The 21,626-nt window shown below is 34.5% G+C and overlaps 2 protein-coding genes across 3 annotated transcripts in view; both read right to left on the bottom strand.

Moving 5' to 3' along the window:
• Positions 1-21,626, bottom strand: part of LOC126881401 (kinesin-like protein KIF19) — a 676,869-nt gene that overhangs the window by 553,109 nt on the left and 102,134 nt on the right. The window lies entirely within an intron of this gene.
• The window catches only part of LOC114337980 (armadillo repeat-containing protein 3), a 37,471-nt gene continuing 21,926 nt past the window's right edge, over positions 6,082-21,626 (bottom strand). Inside the window, exons 3-4 of one of the 2 annotated variants that reach the window (XM_028288565.2) lie at positions 15,939-16,210; positions 6,082-6,335 (exon numbers count right to left, since the gene is read on the bottom strand). In XM_028288565.2, coding sequence (XP_028144366.1) covers positions 6,114-6,335; positions 15,939-16,210 — 494 coding nt within the window. In that variant the 3' untranslated portion in view covers positions 6,082-6,113. The remainder of the gene's footprint in view (positions 6,336-15,938; positions 16,211-21,626) is intronic. The other variant, XM_028288566.2, reaches the window with a different exon arrangement.

Raw genomic sequence — 21,626 nt, 5'->3', positions numbered from 1 at the left:
GTTTCTTCCTCTTCTTCAGGTATTATAATATCTTCCTTATATAGTTCTTCTATATAGGCGGTCCATTGTTCTGCTTCTATTTTATTTAAACTTCTGTATTCGTTAATGGGTTTTTCCTATTTTTTAGTATTTTCCAAACTTTTTTTGCGACCCATACAAATCGTGTTCCATTTCTTTGGTAAAGCGTGTCCAATATTTCCTTTTTATATTTCTTATCTTAGAAACGATGCAATTTCTTGTATCTCTGTATTGTTGATAATTATTTGGTGTTTTGTTAGTGCAGTATTGTAGGTATGCTTTCCTCTTCTCATACGCTAGATCTCTTATTTCAGTATTGAACCAGGGCTTTGATATTTTTGTTGCATTTAGATTAATTTTTCAGAGCCCTATGCTTTCCTTTGCGGCCTGTAATATATTATATTCTATTTTTGCCCATGTCTCATTTATTACTCCTTTACCTGTTGTTACTGGGTTTATCTCAAATCTTTGTTCTAAACGTCTTTTATACAGGCATTGTGTGTTTTGGTTCTCTAGAGACTATGTTTAGTTTTTCGAATTATTTGGGTGGTTTTTTCTTGTTTTGTGGTAGTTTGAGCAAACATTTTCCAAGCACCATTTTATGGTCTGATTCGATATTGGGCGATGCTAATGCTCTTACGTCTAATATTTGTTTAGGTATGATTTCTCTATTTGTAATTATATATTCTATTGTTGATTGTTAGCCTTGCGTGTTTTGCCACGTGTATTTGTGTTGGAGTTTGTGTGGAAAAAACTTGTTGTTTATTCTTAACAAATTTTGGGTACATAATTCAACAAGGTATCCTCCAATTCGGTTCAATGTGTCTTCATTGAATTGTTGTTTGATATTATCTATGCTGTCGTTTCCTATTCTTGCATTGAGGTCTCCAAGAATAATTATTTTTTCGTTCTTTTGTATCTTGTCGATTACATCCTGTAGTTTATTGTAGACGTCTTCGGTCTCCCCCTCGGGTTTACTTATATCTGGTGCGTAGACTCATATGATGTGGAGTTTATTGTTTTCCATATTCAAAGTCGTCATCAGGATTCTATGGTTGATATATTCGATGTTTTCTATGCCCTTTTCAAATTTTATGTGGATTATAAGGCCCACTCCTGAGCTAGCATAGTCCCCCTTGTCTTTTCCGCTGTATATTACAGCTCAGTCGCATATATCAAAGAAAAATTATACATATAATGCCGGGTCCACACTGGTAAAAATTTGCGTCGAACCAGCTGTTCGTCGCAAATATTGGCATTAGGGATTGCAATCCAGCAGCATCTTCAGTCCAGCTGGATTTTTGCAAGATTGGCTTGAATCCAGCTGGATTCAGCGCGGATCCAGCAAAATGTTGATTCAAAATAAAAACACGATTGTAACGGTTTAACACGTTTTTTTTTGTTAATTTATTTTTTAGGCTTTTTTGTACAAACTAATACATACAATAAAAACTCAAAATAAAAATTATTTTAGGTGTATCTAATCAAATAAAGAGGTATAATCAGCCGCAATTCGCAGTTAATCTTACCTCTCTTTAACTTAAAATGGCTAGAGCAAATGCTATAATTATCATGAGATTCCAAAAAAAAAACACTCGTCCTCAGTAAGCCATGGAAGTGAAACTTTGCTTGTATCGGCTGAGAATTGTCACGAATGAAACTTTATCGAAATGAACTTATCTGTTATAAGAGTAGTTCATTTGAAGCAAATTTCATTTATGGCAATTTTGAGCTGACACAAGTTACATAAGTAATATGTTTTTCTTCCATGGCTTACTGAGGACGTTTTTTGTGGATCTCATGATAAAAATCAGTCTGTATTATAAATTTCTAAATAACAGAAAAATGAATTATTTAGTTTTTTGGAAGTGAGACCATAAAAACATATTTTATATATCGTGTTATCGCCTAACCTACTTCGCAAAAAATTGCACATATAGCCAATTGCGAAGAAAGCCATTTCGGCCTCTACGCTGGTCGGTTTTAAGGTCATTAAATGATCATAAACCATGGACAAATGATCGCCTTTCGCTCCTTTGGTCTCATAAACGGTCATTTCCTTTTTCAATATCTTTGCATATTCTTTTTTAGAACCTATTTTTTTTGCTTATAAAAGTTTTTTTCTCCCGTTTCAGTTCAATCTCAATAGTCCAGAAAGCCACTGCGCATCCGCTAGGAAAAATATTCTAATTGGGATTTTTTGCACAATCTTACTCAAAAAGGACTCCTTTTAACAAATTTTCAAGTTGCCAGGACCAAAAGTTGGTCAAAAATTTATTAAACGTTTTTTTTTTGTTTTTTTCCTAAAATTATTTTTTTTGCATGGAAAAAAGTTTTTTTAGGTTTTTTGGATCATTCCAAACAGAAAAGGTCTTTAGTGACTTTTCTCTAAAAATGATAGTTTTTGACATATAAGCGATTAAATATTGAAAAATTGCGAAATCAGCCATTTTTAACCCTCAAAAACTATGTGAAAAACTGAAAATTTGAAAGTTGCCAAGGTAAGTAGATATTTTTTAAACATCGATTGATGAAATCCCGAAGAGCTTTTTGCAATACAGTATTCAAAAGTCATTTGTTTTTTAATTGCTAATCAAGCGTGCGCGACACTATTTTCCACCGACAGTATGGTGCAAATGAAAGGAATAAATTCGTTATTTCGTAAACCGGCTACTTTAAGGAAAAATCCCGAAAGAGGTCGATTTTTATTTTTAAGTTATGATATTGTGGCATATTATATGGTATACTAGTGACGTCATCCATCTGGACGTGATGACGTAATCAATGATTTTTTAAATGAGAATAGGGGTCGTGTGCTAGCTCATTTAAAAAGTTCTTCAATTCTCTATTCAGTAATGTAAACATTTACATAATTATTTATACAGAGTGTCCTTCTACTTCTTTTTATATTAAATAATTTAATTTAATAAAAATTTTTTGGACACCCTGTAGAAATAATTATGTAAATGTTTATATTACTGAATAGAGAATTGAAGAACCTTTCAAATGAGCTAGCACACGACCCCTATTCTCATTAAAAAAAATCATCGATTACGTCATCACCTCCATATGGATGACGTCACTAGTATACCATATACGCCACAATATCATAACTTGAAAATAAAAATCGACCTGTTTCTGGACTTTTCCTTAAAGTCGCCGGTTTACGAAATAACGAATTTATTCCTTTCATTTGCACCATACTGTCGATGTGTCGATGTCGGTGGGAAATAGTGTCGCGCACGCTTGATTAGTAATTAAATAACAAAGGAGTTTTGAATACTGTATTGCAAAAAACTCTTCGGAATTTCATCAATCGATGTTTAAAGAATATCTACCTGCCTTGGCAACATTCAAATTTTCAGTTTTTCACATAGTTTTTGAGGGTTAAAAATGGCCGATTTCGCAATTTTTCAATTTTTAATCGCTTATATGTCAAAAACTATCATTTTTAGAAAAAAGTCACTAAAAACCTTTTCTGTTTGGAATGATTCAAAAAACCTAAAAAAACTTTTTTCCATGCAAAAAAAAATAATTTTGGGAAAAAAACAAAAAAAAACGTTTAAAAAATTTTTGACCTCCTTTTGGTCCTGGCAACATGCAAATTTGTTAAAAGGAGTCCCTTTTGGGTAAGATTGTGCAAAAAATCCGAATAAGAATATTTTTTCTAGCGGATGCGCAGTGGCTTTCTGGACTAAACAAGTTCTTGTTCTAAAGTAAAATTCACGGACTCCGGATTCTACTTCCATTTTGTCCTCTTGCACTGGTTCCAAAATCACTTGTTTATTTATACGACTCAGAAAATTTTTCATCTCTTGTCGCATTGCATTTTTTTTCGGCATGGGGAAATAACCAGGACTATTTAGTCCTTCTTCATCCACTTTTGGATTCACTAGTTGCGTAGTGCTTCCGACAGCTCGGCACTAAGGCCGGAGTCCTGGCTATTTAGTTTGTCTAAAGCAACTTTCATGGTTGTGTCGGCAGTTATCAAAGTGGACTCTCTTCTGCAAAGAGCTTCTACAGGTAGTTTCACCGACTGAAATGTAGCGATAAACTCATTTATTATTAACCACTCGCCAGCAGAGAATTTTATCGCAGAATCAATGTTTATCAACGCTTTATCGATGCAAAATTTTAGGCTATAAAAACGTTCTAGCATACTAAGCAAACCGTTGCCGACACACGGCTTTGAATAAAGAGGCCAATGAAGACATGAAGTAACTTATTTTGAATTTGACACATTTGCGTATCCGCGCCGCTAGATCCAGCACGGTTTGCTGCATTCAGCATGTAAAAAGAGACGCTGAATCCAGCTGGATTGCCAGATGCTGGATCCAGCCATTGTAATCTCTAATTGGCGTGCTCGAATTAAATTGTGCTAATGTGAAAGTGTTTGTCTCATAAATGGGACGCAATAATTTTCAACGCACACAACGCACAAACTCTATCGGTTATCGTTTTCGAGCGAATAGAAGATCAAAGGATTTCAGCACCGTGTGCTCACTGGTAAAAATCTGCGACGCAAATTTTTGCGACGAACCATTAGTTCAATATGCACGAAAAATTTACCAATGCGGACGCGTCATAATACCACATGGTCGGGAAGCCCGAGCGGGGATTTTTGCAGTTACTCGAGTTCGTCAGAAAATCACATGGAGAGAAACCTTGTACCCTGTAAATCTACCCCTACCATATATGGACTATTAATACAGGGGATTACGTAAGGGGGTCCGAAAAAATAATCTATCCTTAGAAAAACTCAAAATCGTCATATTAAGATAAGGTAAGTTAAGTATATGCAGAACAGTGTATATTTAAAAAATCTGACGATTTGAGCCGGGCTTAAAGAAATGGGCGAATCACAAAGTTTCACAAAAAAAGCGAATATTTCGCGAAATGAACGTCAGATCGAAAAACTGAAACATACGTGTTTAATATTTCTATCGAATGATACCAAAAGGGGTATCATTCTATCGAATGATAATAAAGGGGTACCATTCTTTCGAATGATACAACGTCCCAAAGAGAGGGGCGGAGGGTAACTTCAAAATTTTAAATAGAAACCCCGCGATATTTCGCGAAATGAACATCAGATCAAACAACTGAAAGATAAGTGTTCAACAGTTTTTAAAAATCTATCGAATAACATCAAATACGACCACCCACCAATGGGGATGTGGGGTTACTTTAAAATCTTAAATGGGAGCCCCCATTTTTTATTGCAGATTTGGATTCCTTACGTAAAAATAAGTAACTTTTATTCAAAAACTTTTTTCGAATTGTAGATAGATGGCGCTATAATCGGAAAAAACGATTGTTGGAAATTGAAAATTATATTAAAAAAGGAAAGTCCCTACTAAAATGGAAAACTTAACTGTTTTTGTTCAATTAAAAAACAGCTTATGTTTCATTTCGGTTCAGAGTTGATCCACCATCCCCATACTACGTACGTTTCTCTCTCTCCAGACGTCTTCAGTGAGGCTACATGAACACATTTGAATCGAAGCTAAACCAAGCTGCCTATTTAAGCAGAATTATGAAAATAATTCTGCATAATACGAGTCCGAGCGTCCGCCAGAGTTGTTCATGTAGCCCCACTGAAGACGTCTGGAGAGAGAGAAACGTACGTATGGGGATCACCTCTGAACGTGAATGAAACATAAGCTATTTTTTAATTTTTCATTTTTCATCTTACTTATATTTTGAGTAAACTGAATCAACTTTCGTTGGAATTTTTCTTATGCGAAAAGACGGAATGTAACTGCATATTGTAGATTGTAGAGTCCATTTCGTCTTCTTTATTCGTCGTCTCCTTACCTTATAAATTTTAAAAGGCAGAGATTAAGGATGTTACCAAAAAGTGGTTCCAACAGTATTTTCAGATTTATTTTTTAGATCTGGGACTTCTCTTTCTCTAACTTTTTTTGAAAGGCGCTAGGAGACGGTCATTGTACCCGAACATCTGCGGTCTCTCAGGTGCATTTTATAATAGTTGTATTATTAAATTATTCTTTTGTATAACTAAAAAAACAAGGATATTTTTATGATATATTTAAATTTGTTATATGTTACCGATATAAAATACGTATAATTTATTACATGTGCTTGAAGTCATTCGAATTGCAATAGAAATCTGCCTCTCGGGTTCCGACTGCCATTAAAGAACCGATATCATGCATTAGATCAACAATGTAGAAAACGATTTTTGAGCTATTCATGTCTTCTTCCTCTTGTTGAAGTAATGCTACTTCATTCCAATAAACTTGGTTTTTTCCTCTAACCAGCGAACAAGGGATACATGTTCTATCCGCAATGGCCTTAAAAACAGAGTGTTTTAAGTTCATGCATATAAGAAGAAAGAGCGAATTTAAAAATATAACGTAATGTTATGAAAGTGTGAATTTAAAAATGTAACGTAGGTAATGTTATAAATAGTAGTATGAAAACTAGTGCCAAATAAAAAAATAATTAGTAAAAAAATGTAAAACTAAAGAATGTCTGGCTCTCATACCTTAAAATCAAATCAATACGCTGCTACATATTCTCCACATTGCTGTATAGTCCAATAATGAAGCTTAAAATAGGACAAAACCTCGCAATTTTTACAGAATGGATTGATTTGCTTGAAAATTTGAGAATAAGTAGTGGATAGTCCAAGGATCAAAATCTATATGATACCAACAGGCGCTTTTACCATGGGGGTGGTTGCCACCCCATCTGGGGGGTGAAAATTTTTTATTATGTTTTGACAACAAAAGTTGGTAAAAACATTAATTCTAAGCAAAAAACGATCTATATATTTTTGTGATAAAATTAATAGTTTTCGATTTATTCGCTATCGAAAGTGTTAGTTTTATATCGAAAAAATCAATGTTTTTAATAAGTTTTCTGATAATAACTCCAAAAGTTTTCGTTTTATCAAAACAACTTTACTTAACAAAAATGTACCGTTTAAAAAAATAAACAAAACCGTTTTTTATAATTTTTTTTAGGACCAATAGTAATCGAGCTATACTTATTATACGTTACCTCTTCTTCGTCAAATGCTAAATATTGTAGTTTTAAAGTCAAAAGACGGAGAAACTATGCATTCTTCACGGATAACTTGTTCAAAATAATTTAAAGTATGTATTTAAAAATAGCTCCAGAAATAGGAAAAAAGTCTATAGCTCAAAAATTAAGTGACTTATACTGAAAAGAATATCAGTCCCTATTTTTTTCAGCGAATAAGTGATCGGAATCAACCGCCCTAATCACCACCCTAATTAAAATTAGTCATTGATCTTATTTGGTCTTCTTTACTTATGTATTATTAATAGGTTCTAGAAGTTTGACTGGCCTAGAATGATGGGTTTAAAAAAAATGGATTTAAAAGAGAATAACGAATTTTTGTAGTTTGGAAAAAAATGGGTTTTCTTCAGAATAGAAAGATTAGCATCAGAGATACGAAAAAATGTTTTAGAATGATATTGTAGCTTATTTAATCCCGAAAATTCTAATTTGCAAAAATTTTTTCTACGGCAAAAATTCAGTGAACTATTGACAAATAAAACTTGTAATAACATGCAAAAACCATCTTTACCAACCCTTTCAAAGTCACCTCTTTTTGCGACTGAGGATTTTTAAAAGATTTAATAATAATATGCTTATAGATCTTATAAAAACCTACAAAATTTTTTTTAACAAACGTTCTAAGATAAAAATGAAAAAAGTTACGGTTAAAAAATCAATATATTTTTTTGAAAAAAAAAAGGAGAAATTCATTTGGAAGCATAATAATATAAGCTGGCGGTGTTTTTAGTCTATGGCCTTATTCATTCTTCTTCATTTATGTATTATTAATATATTTTAGAAGTTTGAGTGGCTTAAAATGATTAGTTTTTAAAAAAACTAGAGTTAAAAGCGAATAACGAATTTTTGTAGTTTGGTAAAAAAATGCCATTTTCTTCAGAATAGAAAGATTAGCAACAGAGATAAGAAAAAATGTTTTAATATGAAATTGTAGGTTATTTAATTCCCAAAAACTTGGTTTGAAAAAATTTTTTCTATGGCAAAAATTGAGTAAATCGTAAACGAGTACAATTGGTAAAACATTGATTTTTTCGATATAAAACTAACACTTTCGATAGCGAATAAATCGAAAACTATTAATATTATCAAAAAAATGTATAGAACATTTTTTGCTTAGAATAAACGTTTTTATCAACTTTTGAGGCCAAAATATAATAAAAAATTTCCACCCCGGACATGGGGTGGCAACCACCCTCATGGTAAAAGCGCCTTTTGGCATCATATAGATTTTGATCCTTGAACTATCTACTACTTATTCTCAAATTTTCAAGCAAATCGATTCATTATGTAAAAATTGCGAGGTGAAAAGCTACGGTTCCTGGACTAGTATAGCATGGAGGAATGGATCTTTACAGGGACACTAATAAAAAAAATTGAAGGCCTTTCAGATGTGGATCTACCGACTATTATTACGGATAAGTTGGGCTGATCCATTAAGAAATGAAATAGCATTACACCATTTGAAATAGAGCACAGAAATAACAAAGACAATAAAAATTCAAAAGTTATAGTATTTCGGCCATGTAATGTAAAAGAGAACGAATATGAATGAGTAGCATAAGGTCACCTAGAGACAGAGCTGGGCAATACCCGGGTACAAGTACCCGAATGTTGTACTCTAAGTACATTTTGGGTACTTAGTACCCAGTACCCGAGTACATTTTCAATAAAGTACTCGGTACTCGTACCCGTAGCGTATGGGTAAAATACCCGGTACCCGCGTTTATTATACGAGTACATTTTCCGAGTATGTACTTTTTGCAAGTCTAAACTTGTCGCTGCATGTGGGACAGCAAATTAATAGCAACACTCAAAACGCCGTTTTCAGTATCAGTCCATTCGCAAAGTCAAGCAAACGCCTATTCTCTTATGCCATAATAATTAATAGCCCTTCAAGAAATGCTCTGAAGAACTGATGAAACTTTGAAAAATTAGTTTAAGATAACTATATATACTTAGATAACTATATATACTATCTATATATATTATACTATATATACTTACATAGATAACTTAAGCCAATAAAATTAATCAGTGAGTGTGCGTGATGTTATACCGATTACAGTAAAACCTGTGTTACCGGCCACCTGTCCTTACGGCCGGTTTCAAAATTGCCCAAACTAATTATACATATGTATATTCCCTTATTTATGACCTGCTATTTACGGCCACCTTTATAATACGGACGCCGCCAAATAATCACATATTTTTAAAGCCCATTTTATACAAATTGAATGTAAATGTTGGCCAAAATAATTTTGTCTATTTGTTGATGGAAATTCCCACTACTACTTAAGTATTAGGACCTATTGTATCTACCTAAACAGGGTATTAAATACCCCGCATCGGGTCGGTGGTCACAATAGGTTCTTAAAATCCTATATTAAAATGTCGTAAAAGTGTTGTAAAAAGAAACGTTTGTCACTATTTATAAGTATGACTACAATGCACTAAAGTTGGCCGAAAAATATGGTGTAAAAACTCAAATTATCAAAGGATATAAAAAAGTAAAAGTGGGTTGAAAAATTCTTTAGAAAAGCTTAACATATGTTTTTTTCGTAGTATAGTTTTGTTTTATATTAGGATATTAAAGTAGTTTTAGTAGTTACTGTTTATGTACCTATAGAATTATAGTTGCTTTTGTTAACAAAATAAACAAAGTTCCAATTATCTTTTATATATTTTTGAACTACAAAATCATATATCGTATATATCATATATCATATATTTCTATATCGGCCAATAGTTCCTTCATTTTTAGTGGCCGTTACTGACAGGTTTTATTGTATTAATCAATAATCAATTTTATGTTTTTATGACTCATAAATAAATATGTTTAGAGAGGCAGAGATAATTATTACACTCTTACCTTTTTTCGGGTTCTATATTCAAATGTCCTCGAAATAAGTACCCGAGAAATTGGGGTAATTGTACTTTGAGTATTGTACTCTGAGTACTTTTTTTGAGTAATGTACTCGGTACTCTGTACTCGTTCCTCAAATATGAAAAGTACCCGGTACTCTGTACCCGAGTACAATTTATCAGTACCCGGCCCAGCTCTGCTTAGACATCATGAATGAGATGGAGCCGTCGAAACAAATTTATAACCAAAGAACGGATGGAGTGAAGAGAAGGGGCAGGCCCAGAGCATGATTTAAGGACCAGATTGAAGACGACTTACGAATAATAAGAGTACGAAATTGGAAAACCAAGGAGGAGGATAGGAAGGAATGGAAGCTGATTCTGGAACAGGCCAAGACCCACCATGAGTTGTAGAGCCAATGATGATGATGAATGAGATATCCAGAGAAGTACAACCTTTACACCTTATAATACAGAGCAAGATCGGCGAAAGAAGAGAAGAGCCCAGGCCGAAGAGAAACATTCTGGCTCCGAAATCTACAAGCATGGTATCAAGAGACATCCGCTTATCTGTTTCGAGCTGCCATAAACAAAGTTATTATTATCAATATGATAGCCAACGTTCGATATTGAGCAAAATACACTCGTCGCAAAAAATATCGCATAAATGTATTAAGTCTTGAAGTTTTGATTAGGATTTATTTTTAATGCCAGGGAATAAAACGTAAGAATATTTATCAGTGGTTTATTCTAATAAAATGAAAAAGCAAAGACTAACAGGCTAAAAAAATTAAAATAACAATTATCCAACAAAAATGAAAAGTACAAATCTGTAAAATAAGAAATTTCAAGGACAAATTGAATATTTTAGTATCTGGTATTACCATCTCTGGCTCTAATGATGTCCTTCATTATTTGTGCAAAGCTGCTTACCAGACCGTATGTACATACTAAAAATCCAAATTTTCCCATTCTTCCGATAAAGCATTTCCCAGTTCATCAAGGTCAAATGGAGCAACGATACGGGCTCTTATGCATTTTTCTAGGTAGTCTAAAACATGCTCAATTGGGTTTAGATCTGGGCTGACGGCTGGACAATCGAGAACTTGAATATCAACCTCTAGAAGATATTGCACTGTTATTTTAACAACGTGTAGACTAGCATTTTCTTGTATAAGAACGAAATTATCTCCAATATTTGGAATAAAATGTACGACATTTTCTTCAAGAACCTCTCTTATATACCGATCAGCTGTCAGGGACCCCTACGAAATACCCTTAATTCTGTGTGATGCAAAGCAGATGCCTCCCCATATGATAATCGAGCCACCTCCAAAAGTTCTGACAGCTGTTATGTTAAACTCGACTGTAGCAAGTATTCCGGCTCTGATACCAAATTCCCTTCATACGTTTCTAAGCAAATTGACACTTATTCGAACCTTACAGACTGTAAAAAGTTCATTTTGCAGTTAACTAGCTGTAACATGACGTGAATGCAAAGTCTATAGAGGTAAATAACTGATATCTGCGGGGCTTGTGTACTTGGGACATCCTGGGACTGGTCTTTTTGTATAACTTTCAGTTTCTCAATACCTTTTGAAAGCTCTTTAAATTCTGGATTGCTGGATTCCCAGAACATAAGCAATATATTGTCGGGCTCGTCTATCTCTAATTAACTCTAAGGTTTGTGTTGCTTGTTCTGACGTTAAATTACTAATTTTTTTCTAAGAACGCACCTCATCATTGAAAAATGAAGCAGACGTAAGTAGTGCACAGATCAAATATTCTCCAACACAAATGCCCAAAATAAATATTCTCTCTTTACAACGTTTTGTTTAACTTTTTTTTTTTTTCGGCAAAAATAAGTTTCAACAAAAACAATGGGTTCGTAGACCCCTAAAGGAGACCATAAGCGAATATTATAACATTTTGATAAAATTAAAAATTACGTTTAAACTTTTTTTCTGTCTTAAATATGCGATACTTTTTTGATGAGTGTATTCTAGCATGATGAGTGTATTCTCTACTTGTGGTTAGTAAACAAGACGTCGGCCCTATGCAACTAATTGTCAATGATGAATCAATAACAAAAGTTAACCATTTTAAATACCTAGGATGTTGGATAAACCAGACACTAAATCCGGATGAAGAAATTAAAACTCGTATAGAAATTGCAAGAGGAGCATTTATGAAACTTAGATCTATTCTGAGCAACTCTCAGCTGAACTTACAACTAAGAATCAAGTTCCTAAAATGTTATGTGTATCCTGTATTACTATATGGATGTGAAACCTGGATCATGAAGGTTAACATGATGAACAAATTAGAAGCCTTTGAGATGTGGTCGTATCGTATAATGCTCAGAATATCTTGGGTTCAACGCATTTCAAACAGAGAAGTCTTAAACAGAGTAGGTCAAGGCGAAGGTGACTTAATGAAGATGATAAAAAAGAGAAAACTTGAATATCTGGGGCATATAATGAGAGGTAGCAGATACAGGATGCTGCAGTTAATACTCAATGGAAAGATCGACGGAAAAAGAGGAATTGCTCGAAAGAAATATTCATGGCTCCGAAACCTTCGTCAATGGACAGGCTTATGAGCAGATCAATTGTTACATGCCGCACAAGATCGAGAACGATATCGGCAAATTGTTATGGAAGCTACCCACGCCTAAAAATTTGGGCACTGTACTTAAAGAAGAAGAAGTATTCTAGGAAATAAGAGATAAGAAAAACATTGTTGGTTTTAGGGTAAAAATAGTTTCAACGAAAGAAATGAATAGAAGAATAATAAAATTCAAACCAGTATCATCAAGAACCATATACATAAAAATAGAGTTAGAAGAAGAAGAATGTCACATACAGGTATATGCACTGGTGGAAGGAATCGATCATGAAAAAACAGAACTATTCTATGATGAGATATAGAAACTGATGAGATAAAAGAGGACAGCAAAAACATCATTTTACTAGGAGACTGGAATACAAGAATAGGAAATGATGAAAATATGGCATTAGACTGCTTGAGAAGGTATGGGGAAGAGACGATATATAGAAATGGTATACCATTCTTCTATAGAAGAATGATAAGTTTCTGCCAAATAAATGACCTGTTAATAGGTAATTATTTCTGATATCAACCGATAAACAACAAATGTACATACGTAGCAGAAGAAAGAAATGTGAAAAGCATAATTGACTACATAGTATATCCACGTGACGAGGAACTAACGATACAAAATATAAAAACAGATAACGAAGCCGAACTCTGTACCCAACACAGACTAGTGAGAGCAGAGATAAACATGAAACTAATGGAAATCAGAGATAGTACTTAATATACAAGAATTGCAATACATAAAATTAAAAACATGAAAATGAGGAAGTTATACAAAAGAAAGAAAGATAAAATACTGGAACAGCATGAAAACAATGAAGAAATATGCAATATGGAAGAGAGATGGAAAAAATTGAGAGACACGGTGTGGAACACTGCAAAACAAGCATGTTGAATAAGAAAGAATGGGAAGAATAATAAAATAATTGGATGGAGGAATAAGGAAATAAAGCAAGCGTTAAAAAAGAAGAAAGAAATGTGGAAGCGATACATAAACACAGATGAAGAGCAAGACAGCGAAGAATACAGAAGACAGACAAATATGGTGAAAGAACTAGTAAAAGACGCGAAGAAGAAGAGTTGGAAGGAATTCGGTGAAGAATTGAACGAAGGTTTTGGGAATAATAATAAACAGTTTGGAAAAAAATAATAAGCGTGAAAGGAACACAAAGGAAACATATAAAAGGAATTAAAAATGAGCTAAATGAATTGAAAACAAATATATAACACATACTAACCATATGGAATAAGCACTATAATGAAAAATTCGAGGTAAAGAACTAACAAAATGAGGAGAGAGGACAGCAAGAAAGAGAAGAGGATAGGGACAATCGAATAGACGAAATTAATATCAAAAATATTGAAGAAGGATTGGCAAGAATAAAGATTGGAAAAGCGGGAGGTTCCGATGACATAGATCCGGAGATCATGAAGTAAGTGTGAAAAAAATTCAAACTTTGGCTACTGGAAATAATGAGGGAAGCATGGAGAACAGAAACGATACCGAAAGACTGGGAAGAAAATTTATTGATACCAATACAAAAGAAAGGAGATGAAGCGGAATGTGACAACTACTGCTTATCATCAGTGGCATATCGCTCATCCGGAAGAACAGTGTCCCAACTCAAAAAACCAAGTTTTTCAGGGGAGACAAGAATAGATTTTTTAGATCTTAATTAAACTATAAGTCTTAAACGGTAGGTAACTGCTAAACTTTATAAATTAAACACAAAGAATGTGGATAAGTGAATGTTTCTAATTGTGTAAGAGACAAAACAAAAAAAAATGTTATCTGATTTAACAAAGAAAAAAATCAGAATTTTGAGTTATTTCACTTTTCTTTTGAAATATTGGCCACTTTTTTTAAAATTAATGAAAAATACCTAGGGCACTTCTCGAAATACAACCGTTTTTGTGTTAAATAACGATATATTCACGTCGAATGTCAGAGCATAACTGAAAAGTGTCATTTTTTCGGAACAAAGGTATTCATTTTACCATCAAAAGAATAATAACACTACCGCCATCTTTCGAAATTGGAGGTAAACATATATGTGACATTTTTCCTGATAAAAGTATAGGATATTTGGAGTCAATTTAACGAGATAACTCGATTTAAGCATTTTTTGGGTTATGTCACTTTTCTTCCGGATAAGCGAGATAAAGTCTACACCGGGATAATAGAAAGGAAGCTCAGGAAAGAACTTGAAGGAAAACTATAAGAAGAACAAGCGGCTTTTAGGAAGGAAAGAGGAACAACAAATAATATAAAATACTGAGAAATATAATTGAAAAGAAAAACGAAATAGGAGGAGACTTTTATATTAGATACGTTTATAGATATTAAAGCTGCCTTTGATTCTAAAAATAGAAAAAATTTATCAATAATTGAAGACCTGCAAATTCCGCAAAAGATAATAAGCGTGGTAAAAAGTACATATAGAAACGTACTCGCTAAAGTACAATTAAACGGAAACAGATCGCCAATAATAAACCTATTGAGAGGAATAAAACAAGGGGCAGTCTCAGCGCAGTTTTATTCATATTAGTAATGGATAGAGTAATGAAGAACGTCAAAAAAGGAATAGAAAATTTAAAAATGGAGTTAAATGTAAAGAAAGCGAAGACCTTGATAGTATCCCAAAAAAAGGGGAAGAAATAAGCCAAACAATATTTATGTGCATAATCGAAATAATAGAAACAGTCTCGACGTTTGATTACTTGGAAGTAATAGTATCAGCGGATGGAAAGCTAGACCAAGAAATCTCACACAGGGCGAAAAAATCAAAAAATAAGAGCTACTATGCCCTAAATAGAACAATATTTGGAAAGGAAGAAATAGATAAAGAAATAAAACTGAAGGTATACAATGCAATATCTGTACCATCTTTAATATATGCAAGTGAGACATGGGTAAACAATGCAAAAATTGACAGTACAATAAACGCAGTGGAGATGAAGCAGTTGAGAAAAATAGCAGGAAAAACGAAATTGGACAGAATAAGAAATGAGGATATTAGAAAAAGACTGAAACAGGAATTGAAAATACCAACGATCCAAAAAAGAAAATTAAAGTGGTATGGACACATTAACAGAATGAACCAGGGAAGACTACCAAAGCAGGTGATGGAAGTAAAAAGATATTGAAAAAGAAAGGGAGGCCAAGGAAAACTGGATCGATCAGATTATAGAAATTGGACAGGAAAAAGAAAAAAAAAACATCAGCAAATGAAAGAGTTAGCAAAGAACCGCAAGAAATGGAAGAGATTGATAGAGGAGGAATAAAACCTCCGACGCCCCGGAGGGGCATAACGAATTTCGAGAAAGAAGAAGAAGGGTAAAAGTAAATAGTCACATTTTTTTCTTACTTTAAACAGAAGTGCCCTTTCGCAGTAAAAACCAATTCGAAGATATCCAATGGGTATCATATTCGTTCCAAATTTAAATTTTAAACTTTGTATATGTAATTTAAAAGTGTGAAACTTCTGGGGTATCTTAAGGCTTTCATTGGGTCCACAAAGAATAGTGTCAACGTACATGGACAAGATCCTGATTTTGTTAATTATAGATGTTTCGGCTTCGAATAATTTGTTGATTTGATGAATGTATTTTGGAAGAAAGGGATCCGGAGATAAGTCACCTAGTTGGAAAATAGAATACATATTACATACATGGGCAGTCCGATAAATACTTAGCCTACAAAATAAAAAGAAAAATTTTGGAAAAGTGGCAATTTATTTTTCTACATATTCTCCTTTTAGCTCGATACACTTGACCCTTGCTCCAACTTCTTTAACCCGTCTGAAAAATACCTTTTCTCGAGGTCTGAAAAATAGGCTTTCGTGGTGGCGATGACCTCCTCATTCGACTTAAATTTCTGCCCAGCGAGTGTCTTTTTCAAGTTTGGAAAAAAATAGTAGTTGCACAGGGCTAAATCTGGAGAATACGGTGGATGGGGCAACAGTTCATAGCCCAATTCGACCAATTTGGCCATGGCGACGGCGGAGGTGTGAGCCGGTGCGTTGTCATGATGAAATAGTACTTATTTCTTGCCAAACGGGGTCGTTTTTTTTTCAATTCGGCGTCGAACGGCCCAATAATTCAGTATAATAGGGCCCTGTGATCGTTTTGCCCTTCTCCAAGTAGTCGATGTAGATCACACCTTGTGAATCCCAGAAAATGCTGGCCATCACCTCTCCGGCCGATTGGACAGTCTTCGCCTCCTTTGGAGCAAGTTCGCCGGGTGCTGTCCACTCGTTCGACTGTTCCTTGGTTTCTGGTGTATACCACTGAATCCATGTTTCGTCCACGGTTATGAAACGACGTAAAAACTCCCTTGGATCACACTTCAATAGCGTCAAACACTGCTCTGAAGGGGTCACACGGTTGCGCTTATTGTCTGAAGAGAACAAACGCGGCACCCATCGCGCCGACAGTTTTATCATGCCCAAAATTTCATGCAGGATATGACCTACGCGGTCTTTTAAAATACCTACTGTGTCAGCTATCCCGCACACCTTCAGTCGGCGGTCTGCCAATACAAGATCGTGGATTTTTGTCACGTTATTTTCCATGTAGCCATTTTCAGGGAACCTACGCGTGGCTCATCTTAAACCGACTTTCGTCCACGTTGAAACTCATTAAACTAATTTTTGACAGTTTCCATCGAAGGAGGAAGAGTCACCGTACACAGCGTCCAAGGCTCTTTGATTTCGCTGCGTGATTTCCCGATATTGCTCTTTTTAATTTTATTTAAAACCGCGGACACGCTGACTTTCACACGCAATCACAACAATACTACTTATAATTTCGATTTGGCTGATATTTTGACATTAGCCGTCTACGAGAACGCATTAAATGACCGTACACTTCATTTGCGATAGTGGAGCCATCGGACGGAGAGGCTAAGTACTTTTCGGACTGCCGTAGTATATACTACACTTGCGAACAAAAAAATGGACTCAATGAATTTTACTTAGTTTATGCTTAGTAATTTCAAGTTATCTTCTTGGAATGAAAACAACTAATACAAAAACAATTGTCTAGTATAGAGCTTCCAAAAAATACTGATGTCGGGACTGAAACTGCATGCTGGTATGGGCAACTGGACTCTCTTTTACGACTTCCAGATGTATAAGAGTGGCAAGGGGCTGTTTTCGCTTCGCACCAGCAATTACGTAGATTGCAACAGACTAGTACCTCGAAGTCGGTGTCTTTAAAGATTTCTTCCACCATATTTCGCAAAACCCTTTAATCTTAACGGCGGCACTCTAACTTTGGCATGGCTAACTTTTGCACGTTAAACTCCAACACGTGCCCCCTCAGTTGAAGCAAGGCGTCCTACATCTCGGTAGGTAGGTCATGAACAGTGCCTTTTGTTACCCGATAGAAAAGGTAACGTGAAGCACCTTGGAGTTTTAAAGCTTTTTCGGGAGCTTTCAGCTGGCACTGAAAGACGGATGCCAACTCTTGTGGGTCTTTAATACTGACCAGGATGGTATAGGCCAGTGGTTTACTTCCACTTCTTCAGCTACGTCGTGGTCTCCACCTCTCCTTCGAATGGCGACAGTCGGTTATGATATACTATCATAGGCTTTTCCGACTAAAACAAGATACAAACCTTCCCCGAACTGTTGCAACCTAGTAAGATCAAATCTTTGAGGGGCTTTTTCATTCTTCTTAAAACATTTCTTCTCAGCTGGGGTATCGTACCGTTTTTTCATTCAGTCGCTAGAGATCTGAAGATGAGAATGCACTAGCTTGTGTATATCGTCCACTATTCTTCGTAATTAATTCGCATAACTTTCACCAGCTACATCTTCTCTATGTTGACATCCCAACTCTAGATCACAAGGTGACGCATCTCGTGTCCAAATAGAATTTTTGCTGGTATTTGGCCCGTTGATTCATTAAGAGCGGATCTGTAGACCATTGTGAATAATGGGTTTACTGTTTTCATAATCATTAAATTCAAATTAGAAGCAAATAAAATTTACCTTTAATTTCTTTTTACTTGTCGCAGTAAAAGAGATTAGACAAATGTAATTACAACTCAATGTTATTTGGATGATTATTAGAAACATTTAAAATGGTGTTAAGGTCACTCTACCCTTAATTTATTTTTACCTTCACTAATTTATTTAAGGGATGAAAATTATTTCATATCAGACTGTACAGTACAGTACTGTACTGTACACAGCCTGTATATAAAATAATACAAAAAAGCACAATAAACAAAAAGACCGATATAAAAAATCTTAGCATAATTTACTGCAATCTTTTTTAATTTATGTACCATTTCGGTCTAATGCTCTTCGGTCTAGTGAGGTTTCGGTAAAATGCTTTTCGGTCCAATGAGTTCGGTCTACTGCTTTCGGTCTAATGATTTCGGTCTAATTGTCGTGTACCGAATAATGGTAGGTACTGGTTCCAGTCTCGTTTGTGATTGGACACCATCTTTGTCAAATACTTGCTGACTGTCTTATTCATCCGTTCTACCATTCCATCTGATTGTCCATCCCTTACCATGTCAGAACTATTCACCCAATAAAACTGTTCCCGAATTCTCTGAAGCGTTTTCTTTACTCCAAAATGCCCTCCCGATGGACTATCATGTAACTGACGAAGTACCTCAGCTATTCTGCTGTTTGAAATCATCAACTGTGGTCTCTTCGCTGAACCATTATCATCTCCAGTACTCGTTTAAGCACGCTGTCTTCCATGATAAAGGAGTCCCATTGTGCCCAATATGTCTTAACTACTGAGCATAGCCTTGATATCTCTTGCCAAGATAGTCGACGATTTTCTTCTTTCCATTATAGAATTTTCTGTAAAACTGGATCTTTTTCATGTTCTTCCTTTATCTTAGTAGGCGTCCACTCGTCGTTGACCATATTGAGTAAATAGGTTCTCCTTTAAAATCAAGATGGCGGCTAATACAACGGCGGAATTCGTTCGCGATTTTAAATTTACACTACTCTTGACCCCCTAAAGATTGGAAAAATAAAATTTTGGGCAGGTCGCCATGTAAGGTCAAATGCGATCCCAACTGAAATATATTTTTGACTCTGTTATTGTATAAATATAAAAGTTCTTTTAACCACTTTTGTGGTTAATAATCAAGTCATATATTTTGGCTATTTGGAAACAAATTTTCTGTTAAATCTAAAAATTCTAAATCAAAAATGGCGTTTTAACCTTTTCTACACTAATAGTCCTGGATCCCGCATACCAAAGAAAAGTTTATTAATAGCAATCTGAAAATTTGTTACTAGCTTAACGGTGTCAAGTCGGGCAAACTTTGATGTATGGGAACATTGGAACAGGGGAAGTTTTAATTGTGGAGCATGATAAGCGAGTCGTCCTGACAAGTTTAAGATTGTAAAAAATAGCAAGTTGTTTTTAAGTTTATTAAATAGCCAAGTTATATAATACATGAAAAAATGTTTGTCCGACAAAAATGTTGGGCATTTTAATGAGTCCGACATGTAGAACATGTCACATGAGAGGGATTATGTTGGTGATAAATGACACTCGATTTTTGCATGAGAGTTTAATGAGAGGTTAAAAAATCAATTGGAAGTTCTCTCCGACAACATTAATGGGAAGTTTTCGCAGGCCGGCGTTCTAAACATGTAAGATATAGACAAAAATGCTGGTGATAAATAGCTTTCCGACAAAACGCCATTTAATTAAGTAAACCATTCCTTACAAAGAATAACTGTTGTCGGGAAAAATAAGGGGTAGATTTCGTAGTCGTACAATTTAAAAAAAAATGTTTTTTGAAATTTCAATAACAGGTGATTATTCTATGTCAAAAGTACCTACAATCCATTGCAATCGATATCTTTCGATTTATTTCAAAATTATTTAGGTACCTCATTGTAATACATTCATAAATATAACTAACAGTAGATTGGGTAAGGTATGGGCCGCTCTGTACATCGAGGTGTAACGCCAATATTAAGGATTGAGTGGTCTAGCCATATTTGTCTGTCACATGCGCAACATCGCTTGGTTAAAAGAGATAGATAGACCACCAATCGACTGCTTCCACGTTACGCTTTTTGCTCTGTATTCCCTGTCTACCCTTATAGGCCTGGATCCTAGATAAATCTGCACTTTTTATTTTAAACAATTCATGACTTTTATTCTAATAAGACGGAAAATTGAAACAGATACCATTGTCTTCAGAAAGGTAAGAGATATATACTGTAAAAATTTCAGAAAAAATATTAAAATATAACAGAGTTGTGGCGAGTTAAACGCAAAAAGGTGATTTCATTTTTTTTTTATTTTTAGGTAAAATTGCGATTCTGACAATGTTCCCCCACGTAAAATTTAAAATAAACCTAATTTTCGATTTCGGCACCATCAAAAACATAAAGTATGACCAAAATTAGTCATTCACCGCACTGTGGTCAGTATCTCGAGAAAGAAGCGTTTTTTGGGCTCGTCTATAAAGTCACAAACCTTTTTTTCTGTTACATGCTTTGACTTAAAATTTTCCAGAAAACTTCTTTAAACAAAATTAACAGCTACTCTTTTAATTTGTTTAAACACTTTGGACAAATCTCATTGTTATTTAAATACTTCAACGATGACACTGTAAAATTTTTAAAAGGAATGTTGGACATCTTGGATATTAGCGCACCCTAATATGTCAGTGTAGATATTGGCATTGGATCCGACCGTTACATGTAACACCGTTGCCGTATCCTCTATTTTTTCATACTATCACGTTACAATTTTTTGTGGTATTATATTTGTGTGTGAAATGTATCATTTTTGTGTATTTTAGGTATGTTCTAATATGTTATGTATATATAGGTCTTCGCGGTCACACAGACAGACGGACAGACAACCTAGGTCTAACTTCTCACCTTTAGTACTATCCTTGTACCTTGTATCCTTGTAATAACATTATAAGCTTTAATTTGACACCTCATTTGTCATTATACCTAGTATAATGACGGAGAAGTAAACGTTATTATTCTATTATTCTTGTAGGTACATTTAACATTGATTGAAATTATGAAAAAAATATATAGAAAACA

This window comes from Diabrotica virgifera, chromosome 3, assembly GCF_917563875.1.
Source record: "Diabrotica virgifera virgifera chromosome 3, PGI_DIABVI_V3a".
NCBI lineage: Eukaryota > Metazoa > Arthropoda > Insecta > Coleoptera > Chrysomelidae > Diabrotica > Diabrotica virgifera.
This window is presented reverse-complemented; position numbering and strand designations above follow the sequence as displayed.